The sequence below is a fragment of the Bombus huntii genome, chromosome 6, assembly GCF_024542735.1.
Source record: "Bombus huntii isolate Logan2020A chromosome 6, iyBomHunt1.1, whole genome shotgun sequence".
In the NCBI taxonomy this organism is placed as follows: domain Eukaryota; kingdom Metazoa; phylum Arthropoda; class Insecta; order Hymenoptera; family Apidae; genus Bombus; species Bombus huntii.
Window position 1 is genome coordinate 18002968 of NC_066243.1, and position 13074 is coordinate 18016041.

General features: G+C 38.7%; 1 protein-coding gene across 1 annotated transcript in view; it reads right to left on the minus strand.

The window, feature by feature from the left end:
- The window catches only part of LOC126867119 (tyrosine-protein kinase Drl-like), a 29217-nt gene that overhangs the window by 5235 nt on the left and 10908 nt on the right, over positions 1–13074 (minus strand). Inside the window, exon 2 of the mRNA XM_050621302.1 lies at positions 4286–4413. Coding sequence (XP_050477259.1) covers positions 4286–4413 — 128 coding nt within the window. The remainder of the gene's footprint in view (positions 1–4285; positions 4414–13074) is intronic.

Here is a 13074-nt window from a genome sequence, read left to right on the forward strand (position 1 = left end):
ACAAATGAACTCGCATTTCCGTGCCGAGTCACGCGTTTACGCGCACCTGTTTCGAGCGAAATGTGCAATTTCCCGGCGGATCCATGAAAAAAAGGAAGGTACGGTAAATGCAAATCACTGGAAATTTCTGATCTACATAGACTGTTTCCGCGTGTAAGGGGAAGAACAAAGAACGAATTGGTAGAGAAGAAATAAAGAAAGAAGTGGAGAAACGGAAGAAAGTAAAGTGGAAGCAAGGTAAAAGGTATTGCTTTTAAGAATCGATGAAGGGCGGATAGGACAATAAACAAATGGAAGAGAGTCGGAGGACGGAAGGGGTGAGAGTTACTACTACTTGCTCGTAATCACGCGAACGTTGAACCTTCCTATAATCTGAAACGTACCATTCTCGGAAGACAATTTGCGCCCAGTGGAGGGCAAAGTGAATCTAGAAGACCGCGAGCGAGAGAAGCCCGGGGGATGAGAGAAAGGAAAGAACGGAAGAGAGAGAGAGGGAGGGAAGGAGGCGGACGAGGAAGAAAAGAAGAGGGGAAAAGAGATGCTAGATGAAAGAAAGAGGAGCTCGGTTGAAGCCGAAGAGCTCGTAGCTGATTACCAGCTCGCAATGATGATCGGTTCCCAACTAGCCGCGGAGAAGGCACCTCGTCAACTTGCCTGCTTGTCGCTACCATGCTACACTCCGTACACTACACGCTATACGCTGCACGCTTTGCGCTGTATACGTTATAGGCTACTTCAACTTGCGGTCTTTTATGACCACGAGCGACCAACTACGTGCTGACAGTGAATGCCTCTGTAAACCGGCTAACCATTCGACTTAAACTGTCAGGAATTTTTTATGATTTTTTTCTCTCCATTTTCTGAACGCCTCAAAACAACCCGAGACTTTGCAAGAAACTCGCCAAACAACGCGGCAGCGTGAAATTTTACGAACGTGCCGTGTTTCTGAGGATGATTCTTTTCCTAGAATCACCTCGGCAAATATTTTACTTAAAATATGCCACTCGCAAATTATCGACCGCGAAAACGGCAATACTAAATTCTTCGAATTGAAAAACAAAATTTACATTTTTGGATACTTCTATAAGCATTTAAAGACAAAATATGTAATGATAAATAAATAGGTATGCAAATGAAAATAATGAGAGCAGAAATTAATCTCATATAGTATTTTTATACTTTTAGAATGATCTAATTTTGAGCGTAATATAGCCTCCCTACCTTATTTATGTAAATTGGCATGTTTCTCAGATTTATATTTATACTATTTCTTGTATTATATTTATATCTTTTTACAATAAAATTCTACCGGTGTCATACGTATTACATTCTCTGCTTAATCGAAATGTTAAGTTGTTTTAATAAAAAAAAATACATGCTTTAATCTACAAGAGAAGCGGACACTTTTTCCCCCGTAATAAAGACGTTTTTTTATTAAGCTTGGATTCATTAACACGAAATTTACTTTTGCCTTTGGAGATAATTCTTAAAATTAGAAGAATCCAAGAGAAAGCTCGCAAAGTGTACTGAAATAATATTATCTTAGTTTCGGTATAACGTTATTCGTATCTTTGAATATCACAATGCTACAATATAATAAACGAATAACGTAACCACGATATTGTACTGTACTGAGAAAATGTTAATTATACCGCATGATGCTTCGAATCATATAGAATAGACTTCCTAACTAACGTTAACCTTTTCAAAATATACTGCAATCTCATCCATATTCAATCTTCAGCACTATTTAATTTGAAATTGATGAGATACTAATCGAATCAGTAGTGTATGTTAATTTTTATAAAATCATGTGCTAACCATTATGGCATAAATTGATGTATCGTGTTAAATAGTCGAGAAAGATCGTAGCGCTTCTTACATTGTGTTCTGTTATATTCTACATACTCTATATCCGGTGAAACGTGACGAGAATTATTTATTATGAACTCTCACAAAATACTATTTAACCTCAAATGTATCACCTAAAGAATGAAGTTTGGTATAACGTCTGGCAGACAGTCGTCTTTTAACAAAAACGAAAGGTCATATATTTCGACGAAAAGTAAATTAAAATTGTTGGATCTTAACTCGAATTTTTAACATTTACCAAGAATTTTTCCTATCACATGATTATCATATTTTCTGGCTTTTACAAAGAAATTTGTATAGTAAGAAACTGATTTTTCGAAATTATGATCTCACAGCAACCCAACAAATAGCAAAAATTTAATGAGAGAAACGGTTCCTATACGTCGCATCTCGTAACTATAAAATTATTCAAAACTTTCGATATTTATGTCGTGATTAAATATGCAACATTTACAACCGCACTGAGAAATAGTCTATCTCTTTTTTCTCAAAAAAAAAAAAAAAGGGATAAATTATATTCAGTAGAAAAAAGAAAAATGGTGGAAAGTTAATTCATTCTCGTCTCAGAACTATAGAGGAAATATAGCACTAAAATTAAACTCACAAACAATAAAATGAAATTGTAACAATTCTTTAGTAGTACGCAGATCTCCCCTCTAATTTCAATAAATTTACCTGTTGGAGTTTGCATACTGCTACATAATCAGATCTGGTTGCGTTATGTCTTGTGCCTCGTATCTCTATAAGGATTAGAAAATTTACTTTGTTTTTATAGTTATGAGTGTTTTATTTAAATAACTCGAACGTTAATTATAGATTATAATCGTAATAGTCTTTAGTTATTCTAGTACACAGCAGAAAATATACGTACGCAATTTTATGCGTTTAACTTTTTGTCCGTTTACTAAGTCATGAAGATAATATGATATTGAGAAGTATTACTTGTGTACGAGTTCGTAGAAAACGATCGAAAGTACAGTGACGAATGAATTATTAGTGCGTTGGGGAAAATGCTTTTTGCTAACGCGCTCTCGTTGAGGACGATGGTACTTTGACAAAGTGGCGGCGAAAAGTGGACAGAATGCAGCACAGTGTCGGATTGACTCGTCGACGATGTGCGGAAAAAAAAGAACAGATCCGAGAGTAGGACAAAGTGGTCCAGCCACTTCTTCGAGATGTCTCGGTGGAAGGAAGAGGAAGAAGGAGAGGAAGAAGCCCGGAGACTGATGGCCAGCGTCGAGACATCCGTCACCTTCGCGACAAAACCGAGTGCCCCGAATGCTACTTAAGCGCACCAGCTACCTGCCAATCAAACTGACCACTTTTGAGTCACATCGAACCTTTCCTGCGACAAATTCATTCCATACCCTCGAACGAAAATTTATGGAGTATCAAAGAATCTCGTTGTTCGAAAAGATGTATCTGTATCGAATTAGTATTATATCTATACTATATCGTTTCAATTAAAATCTTCCGCCTTTAATCGCGTACATTTGAAACATTTGAAAATTTGAAAAATCGAATCAATCACGCAACGAAAAATTAAAAATAGCTTTTCAAGAAAATGTATCTTTAATTTGAAAATTTTGTTCCAAATATCGTTTAAAAAATTTCGCAATAATCGGGTACAGACTAAAATTTGGATCAAATAAATGGAGTTCTACCGCACTTTCCATGGAAACATTCATAGGTACAAATAAAAACGAATCCTATTCATTTCTGCTCGATAAAGCATTCTTCCGTTACTGATTTCTTGCTTCCCAGCACGTTATTAATCCCCGCGGCACGCTATTGACAATTCTCTCGAAGGCAGCTCGGATTGGCGAGATTTGCAACGATTTTAACGAAAGCGTTCTTCATCGACTATATAGGTCTCCTCATAAATTCATTTCGACGAAGAATACCATGGCGAGTGCTGCGCCACTGTGGCATGAATCTGAGAAACGGGAAGGACCGACATGCCTCGATAATCTGGATAAGTACGTCTCGTAAGGGCGAGGAACGGAACGGAGAACAAGAAAAGAGCGAAGGCTTCGAACAGTTGCTCAGTGACCGTTCAAGCTCGAAGAGTTTTCATCAAGGATTCATCCGACAAGATTCTCTCGTCTGTGAGATCTCGCCATCACACAGTTTCCTTCGTTAACGGGCGAATTTATCGTGCCTCGTTCCTGGTGACTTTGATCCACCGTGGCGACCAGTCAAAGAAACGTAAATAAGGAATAAAGCAAACGGAAGATACGGAAGCTACGTTTTAAGAGCCGCTAACGCTTCTTTTCATTACCGGGTTCGCGTTTCCCTTGCGTTTTAAAGTCGCAAGCTTTTTAACCTCCTTTCCCTCCTCGAGATTTGCGTCGTTTGAGAAGAATTATTTCAAAGAAATTACATCAAAGGTCTGTGCCTTTGTAAAACTTACCGGCCTACCGGCGAGATTTTCCCAAGTGAAATGCAGCTTGTGAACTTGCGCTGGCACTGGGACGACGAATTTAATGGCATACTCGTTTATAACGCCTTCTCTTACGTAAAACAATTCTGCCTGAAGACCTGCAACAGCGCGACAAATATTTTATCGATTAGAACTTTCGAACTGTTATTAGTAGATCGTAAAATAAAAACGTCAGGACTCTTATTTTTTTCCTTTTGCTATATTATTATTAAATACAAGTTTCTGGAATAAGTTGCGAAATATCGAGAATTTTATTATCAAGTTAATGATAAGTATTTGCGATAATTTAATGTCGTGTAATCTTTAATATTTACTATGTAATATATCATTGGCAATTCTTAGAATTTTCATGCTTAATAATTTTCGGATAGTATATATAAGTCTTAATAAATTTAAATCAAATTTCACTATGTATTCATATACACATTACGTATCTATTTTATCGACAGATATAATTAATATTTGTCATATGACGTAAAGGATGCAAGTTAAATTCAGTAAATTATTTAAAATTATGTTGCTTTATACAAGCTATTATGTTAATAAATCACTTAAGACTCGATGGAAATAACTTACATACCTTTAAATATGTTTTAGAACACTGGAATTACTATATTCACTCTCTGATCTTATCTATAATCTTAAATAATAAAATTAGTTATTGATATCACTGTTACGAAACTATTTACATATTCATCGATATCTTCTCCGATTTCAGCTACTCAGATTGCAATATAAATTCGCTTTCTTCGAATGTAAACTTTATCGGCTAGGAAGGTACGATTTCATGCTCACGAAACACAAAAGCAATGACGTCATGATGAAAATGGGGTGAGACTATTGGTGGTCGATTTCGTGAGTAAAAGACTTAAGTATATTTACGTCCAAAAGTGATTCATAGCGACGTGTTCGTTTTACGATTAATTAACCTAGCGTGTGTAATTCTCACAAATCTTTAAAAGTCACGTATAGCGACGTGTAGTAATAATTCTATCCAGTTCTACTGTCTATATTGTTGGATTTCATTGGCGCTTCTCCGTATCTCCAAAAGTTTCGACGCAATTTTATTCTTTACACAATATGACACTGAGGCAATTTTTTCACTGTTTGCGGCAGAAGATTTGCAAATCAGACATCGAATACAATAAGCATATTAAAATCCATACTAGATCAGTAGCGCTTTTAAATAGCACTTTTAATCAAGGCAAAGGAGGCCAATAGATCGCAGTTGCACAACCGACATAGAAAATAGAGAGGAAAAATTAACTTTAATCGTTAGGGAATAAAACACGAAGAAAGTGGATATTTCAGGTAGATTAAGTATCCGGTTATCTTCAAGGAGACAGCCGATACAACGTCCACGAACCTCGGCACGAGTAATAGACTACTCAAACGCGAATACAAATCGTGTGAACCGAAGCGAAACAGAAGAGATCCTGCTTCTCCTTGCAATTTACCAAGTGAGAAAGAATAAGTAATGGTAGTACGAGCACATTGTCTCGAAAAGAAGGTGGTTTCGCTCTGTCGATTTAATGGGCTTGTTATTTTCTTACATATATTTTTACAACGCTTCTGTGAAGTTTAAAGGCACATTGAAACGCTAGCTTCACTACCTTCGTGCCACTTAAAAGTGAATTACGATTACAGGAATTTATATCGGTGCTTTAGAAAACTCTTCTCGAGTTTCTCCTACTTTTTTGTATTGCAAGAAGCTTTTGTTTCCTTAGTCATTAAACAAAGATTCGCTTTCTATTTCATTAAAAATCATTCGCAAATGGAGAGTTTAACAAAAACGAAACACGCTTCAATAAGAGTAAAATAAGAATAAAACGTATTTTGAGAATAAAACGTATAAATCAACGAAACATTTGATACGAATATTTCTCCGAAAATTCAATCTCGAATGAATAAATTTTATTTGACAGGTTTGATTAGTCGTTACATTAAAAATCTCTCTTCTGAATACGAATTAAAAGTTACTGACACCAACGATAAGCGATATTAGGAAGGTAGGAACATTATGATTGCTAGCTACATTGGTATATATATCGACGAACTATTCCAAGAGAAATTACAATGGATAGTGGTGAAACTACACTTTTGTTTAACTTATGTAATCAAGACATTTAAAAAAAAATGATATCGTGGCTAATATTGAGTATGTTGTCCTATCAGAAAGTTAGTAAATATTCGTTCGTAAATTCGTAAATGGTTCGATGTCCAGAAACGCTGTGGCATCTGGTTGTTACGCTACCGAGTAATCCGCATTCAGAAGCTACAAGGTTACGTGGGCGAGCCGACGAAGGTGGAAGATCGGATAAAAAAAAGAAACGAAGGGGGAAAGATCGCACGAGAGGGAGAAGGAAGCGAACACACGTCGTGTACTCCCTTCGAGGGTCTATGCTTGTATCAGATACGAGGGTTAACGAGGCACGAGTTGGATTTTTAAGTCACCCGAAGACAATGTGCCGTAGCCCCCACAATCGTGTCTTTGCTTTTGGTCCTTCTTCTTCGTTTACCGTCCCTTGCCTCTCGGTTCCATCGGCCTTCGGCCTTTACCGGTTTTCTGCATCAGATATCGTATGCCCACGACCTCAGCACTGGCTATTCCTCCAGCCAAAGGTTGGCCGCCTTCCCTCCCGGGGACCAAGCGCAGTGTCCGTCGTAAAAAAGACGCAATATACCCTGTAGGATCCTCTCAGAAAATAATTACCTTTAGATTCTCGAAACCCCGCTGAGTTATCGCCGCTAAAAATCGAATCTTCGTCCCCTACGAGTAGGACACTTTTATAGGTGTTCCGAGTATCGATGATCCTTGCTACGTCGAGAATTACTGAGTCATCTGGACGAGAGACTCTTTGTTCGGACGTTCGAAGAGTAACAAGATCTTTCTCTCGATAAACTTCATTTCCTAGACAAGTCAACCGCAACGTTTTAACTCCGCAATACCGTTTTCCTGTTTTAGCCGCAGTGCGATCGTTGTTGTTGCTTTTATCGAAAATACTTCCGAATACAGATGCAAACGATGAGCGATGAGAAAACATCGTACAAAATGATACGATATCTGCGAATAAAAACATTTTAACGTATTATGCTATTTTACGGAACCTATATTATTTACTTAGAATTGGATACCAATCTCGGTATTTAAATCAACGGCAGGTAGTTTTCAACACTCGAAAGATGAGTATATACAACACAAGCATCGAGGCAGTTGGTCTATTCTTTGCGGCAGCCTAGCCATGACCTCGTTACCGGTTTAGGTATTCTTGAAACCCTTATCTAGTCGGGGGTTCTTTTACGCATTTATGCGGCAACTTTGCACGCGGGTAACCAAGGGGTGGCGTATACCAGGGATCCTTTGATGTCTGGTACGCTTGCAGCGGGCCAAAGTGCAAGCAAGAATAGTAGAGAGAAAAGAAAAAGATGAAGGAGATGCGGTAAGAGAAAGAAAGAGAGATAGAGGGCCCTTTCAACGAAGGCGTCGACCCTCGACAACGAGTGCCAGACACAATTGTCACGAAGGGTTCCACGGCACTTCGAACCTTTCCTCCTGGTACATGTACGATCTCTAACTACACCGACCGACGCGCCTACTGGGAGAACTCTCAAACTGTTACGGAACCCCCTTACAGCCTGCTGACACCCGGAAAACGTGCGGGATCAAAGATAAGGAACTAAGGAAACTTTCAGACGGCTAGTCGGTTCGGTGAACCTGCGCGCAAACAGATATCGATCAACAATATCTAGAAAGCGAAACAAAGGTGGTAAAGAACCCTGCAAGACTTCTGGCGTTATTTTTCCTCTTTGCTTTCGAGCTCTTTGATATGCTTATTCTGTGCTGTACAAAGGAGTGAGCTATGCTGCGAGAATAGAACACAAAAAGCTAGGCTTTGTGCGTTGCGTTAAAAATTGTTTTAATGCATCTGTTGGCGTTATGAATTAAATATCGGTTAGAATAATATATAAATTCGATATTAATCTGTAATATATTATTTAACAAACACAAAGTGTATAACATCGCATACAAGTTTGTAACTTTGAAGAAAAAAAATGCACCAATACTATCGAGTCTTCGAGGATTCTATAAAGCATTTAAGAATACAATGGTCGAACGAAATGGTCGGTGTAGAATATAGGAAGTAAAAGGAATGGAAAGATACGGAGCTTCTCTCCCAGAGGACGATCTTCTGAATGCTTTATGCCTTTCAAAGTGGTTCACTATTATGGCATAGCATGCACGACCTTTCACTTTTATATGCTGTTCGGAGACATTATACATGTATGAAGCAAATATTTTCAAGCTTTTACAAAGAAGCCAAATGACGCGTAAAGAGTATAAAAGAACGTATAGAAAGGAAATTCTAAAGAGAAATTAAGAAAATTTCACACTGTCAAAATAGAATGTCGAGCCAGCTTATAAAACGAGAGCTAACGATGAAAATATAACGCTGTCGCATCGAGAAAAAAGTCCAAAAGACTTTCAGACTGTCGAGAAATAAATTTCAATTATATATAGAGAGACATAGAGTTATTTGAGTAGGATATTCGGTTCAAGCTGAACAATTTGCTTTATAACTCATTAAACTCGATTATAAAACGCTTTTCTAGCGACCCACATTTGAAACCACGTTATTTGACTGGATGTTAGTGGAGTACAAAACAGTGCGATATACGATACATTGACAGCTCGAAGGCCATAATTTCCTACTAAAAAAGTAAAAATTTTCTTGAATTAATTTTAATACTCTCAGTCATAATCATCATAATCTAGTAACGTGTGTATATTATTGTATTTACTTAAAGTGTTGCTTACTTTGTTAATTATAATACCCCTGTGCTGACAACTAAATTTGCCATATAGTTTTTCGAGTTATTTTCCCATTTTCGATACCTTTTTCTTTGCCGCACGTAAAGCATTTTGTTATTCTATCGACATTATATTAAGGACTAATAGTATCTTATGGTATTCAGCAAGTTTGATTGTTCATTATAAACTTCAAAGTCGAATTATAAGATTACAACTGAATCGGAAAATGAAAAATGTTAATATTTTATACAAAGTCACACGAAAATTAAGATGAAGGATCTGTTTCATCCGCTTGAACGTTCGAGCACACGTAACCGATCGATTTTAACAAAGTCCAAAACAAAAACTATCTTCTTTAACTGTCACGCCGAATTCTTAAGGTGCTTAATCGTACGAGAAACAAAAGGGGCGGGAAAAAAGCGTTGGCACAAAGAACCGAGATAGAGAAGAAAAGAGCGTAAGAGTGTTCGTTTCGCGAGGCGCGAAACAGCCGGCAAAATTTCGCAGGGCTTCGTGTCCCCCGCTGTCAAAATACGGTATAGAAGCAAGTTGACGAGCGAAGCTCCAAGAGTCGTGGTATAAAGGAGAACTGAAAAAAGGGCTTGGTGAATTGCGGGCTAGCTGCGGGGCCTCCGATTCTCTCTGCCCCTCGCCTTCTCTGGGGGCCCACGGCTTTGGGTCAGAAACCTAACACCTTTGCAGTGCAAAACCCACGGTACGCTTATAACGAGATCTTCCCGTAGTGAGCCCTTTAAAATAAGATGACGGCGGGTGGCAGTACTACAAGGGAAGAACATAGCAAGAGGGAAAGGCAGAATGCTGAAATGCAGGTCGAAGGAACAGGAAATATTAGATTTACACGTCGTGACGCCTGCTTACAATGCACCCGCTCCGATTTTTGTTCGATCCCACTGCGATTCTGCGCATCAAGCTCCTTCCATGCACTACCAACCACAATGAACATTCTTTGTCCTCGAACAAGCGGAGTTAGATCTGCTCCTTTACAGCAAATGAAATTCGAAAGGAGTATGCGAATACACCAAATCGGAAGCTGCTGTGTGGAGACAGAGGCTCCTCAATGAAATTGTGAGACAATTTTTGTTGGTATTTATCACGAAAGACGCGAGAAATATATGTGTAAAAAAATGGAAAATATTACAATGTAGGAGTTGGTACAGACGACCGATGCGACGCCTTGCGATTTCGTGTCGGCAAAGCTGTGCGATTCGACAGTATCGTATTTTTAATGATGCCATGTGCGCAAGCGTGTGATTAGAAATGTAAAGCTGTCAAATTGTACAGCATCACCTGGTGCATGGTACACAATCGCAACAATTCTCGTTACTCGTGCCCCACACCCCAAACCATTAACAAACTTATTTAACGACAACAAGTAAACGATACGAAAATTATTTTATTACCAGCGTAAACTAAACGTAGATTTCTAAAACGCATCGTAAAACACCTACTTTCACACGATATAGTAAAACCTGAAGAGAAAATCAAACCTTCATTTCGCAGCATTACAGACGTAGTACAAGTTTCAGTTGCAGGAGCTAACACGGTCGAGCGCAATCGATGATTTACGAGAAATTTATCAAAAACCTACCGTGAGGATTCCTATGAAAACTCGAACACGTCAGACCGATCCAAAAATGATCCGCGAGGCGAGGTTAACGACCAGATCAGGCAGCTGGTACTCGCCGATACCTCAACACGCAGCCTCGAGAGATCTAATAACGTATCCATGTATGCTTGTACAAACGAGCTCGCATTTATATGTGCATGTGCATGTATGTATACAAGCGCGTGCTGCCGCTGCATGGGATATTTTTCACTTTCGCCAGCGCGGGCAAACGACGCGACGCGACGTGGGCGTGCGTATATACCCTGTGCACGCACACACGTTGTTATATATCGCCAGCTTCTCACTCACGTGTGATCTCGATGTAGTATGCATATAGCTATAGGGTGTACCCTTATTGCAATCTTTTGAGAGTACCGAAACTTTAACAAAAAAAAAAGTCTTATCACCATCCAGACAACATGTATATTCAGCTTCGGAATTCAATGGATTCGGACGTTTTGATGTCTCGAATCGTTAGTAGACTGCGCATTTTTATGGATTTATGGGACATTTGAAGGTGTAAAATGCAAAAAATGCAGATAGGCGCGTATAAATATGTGAAATATTCGATGTGTGATATTTAATATCCTATTTAAGTCCGTAAAAGAAATTTCCATCTAAATTACATTTCTTACATCACATTCGTAAAAATATAAATTTACATAAACATCGGATCGTTAGAATTCAGAACCTGAATTGATATTTTTTCGCAAATACTTTGAAAAAGAAAATACTATAGTTTACGATTAATTAGAAGAAACTATAATACTATTCTGGTTGGGGTGCAATAAGTAATGCTTTAACGAAGTTGCTTTCGAATAAACCTTTGAACGCGTCGACAGTTCAATCTTGGTAAGAAAATTCATTCGAAGTTAGGACAAATTTATTTGAACACCTTCTACTGGCCGTATTACTTGGATGATAAGTATCGATACAAGAAGCAAGTGTGATACGTTAGACCCACCCTCTATATAATACAGGAGGCTGACTGTTTAGCATATATCGAACGAGTACGTGGGTTCTTCCTTCGCCAACGGGGGTCTCCTCTGAATAACCCATAAGTCCTAGGCGAGTCCTGGACGTCGTTTGTACACCCTCCCTGTTCCTTCTTAGTTTATCCTTTTTCATTACTGCAAGGCTGATTCTCTCTCCGTTTCTCTTCGCAGGCCATAGGTCACATCCAGGAAGGCGTAACTTCACGCGACACCAGTTATAATTCACTCTAGAGGATCGTAAGCAAGCAAGAAAAAAGGGGGAATGAAGGAAAAGGAAAAAGACGAAGCGCTTGTCGTTGGGTTATTTCACCGTTTCGGTGATACTTTTTTCAGTCTTTCCGAAACTCAACCGTCTCTTTATAGTTTTAGCCAGCGGAAGGATTAAAAGAACCTTTTCACTGGAGTATTTTGTTACACTGAAATCTCTGACATTCTTCACTGTCTATCGTGAAGAATTTCCAAGGCTATAAAGCCTGCGTTTTAAACGAAACTTTTGCTCATTTTCCAACAATTTCCGCCGTAATGGTTTTCACTGTGACTTTTCTGTCTGTCACACATTATACCTTCCATTTCCCTTAATTTCTCCAATTAAGTTTCTTTTTCATACCAAGATATATTCATCAACATGATTCATCGATATCGTATTTTTCAAATCTTTAAACAGAAGGAATTAAAAGGAATCTTATAAATCTAAAAGAGAAACGAACCAAACATGTAAATTCTCTAGAAAAATATTCAATAGGAATCCGCCATCTAGTCTTGTATAACGGTAATTTCATACGTCGCAATCATCCAAAGGTTCTTCTAACAACAACACGCTGATTTATTTTCATATGTCCGCGTAAAATATGTTTCTTTCGTCTCGCGGTTAAATCTGGTTCATTGTCCTATGACGAAGAGCAGGGACAGTAGATGGACTCTCCGTATTGTAGGCAACCCTGGCCCCGTTTATTTATCGGAGGGGTAGTATGGTAGCGAAACGGGAACCAAAGCAAACCTGCGACGGGTTGGGACGTGATTCTGGCATCGGGAGCTAAAATAATATTGTTGCTGGCGTGCACCCTCGAAATACGATTGCCAGCTTCGGCTAGGTCGTTACATCGTGCGGTAACGATAGTAAAAGCCTACCGAACGTTAACTGACAGATGGGTGGGCTGATTGAGACGTTGTCGCCACTGCGGAGAGGACATATGGCACCGTACTAGCAATCAGGGCTCGGACACGAAGAAGATTACGTGGCAGCTGAATTTATCGTGACGTTGAATCGCATGTCCTTCCCTTGTACCTCGTTCGTGCTTTTCGATCGACGTTGCTCGTTAAGAAGGAT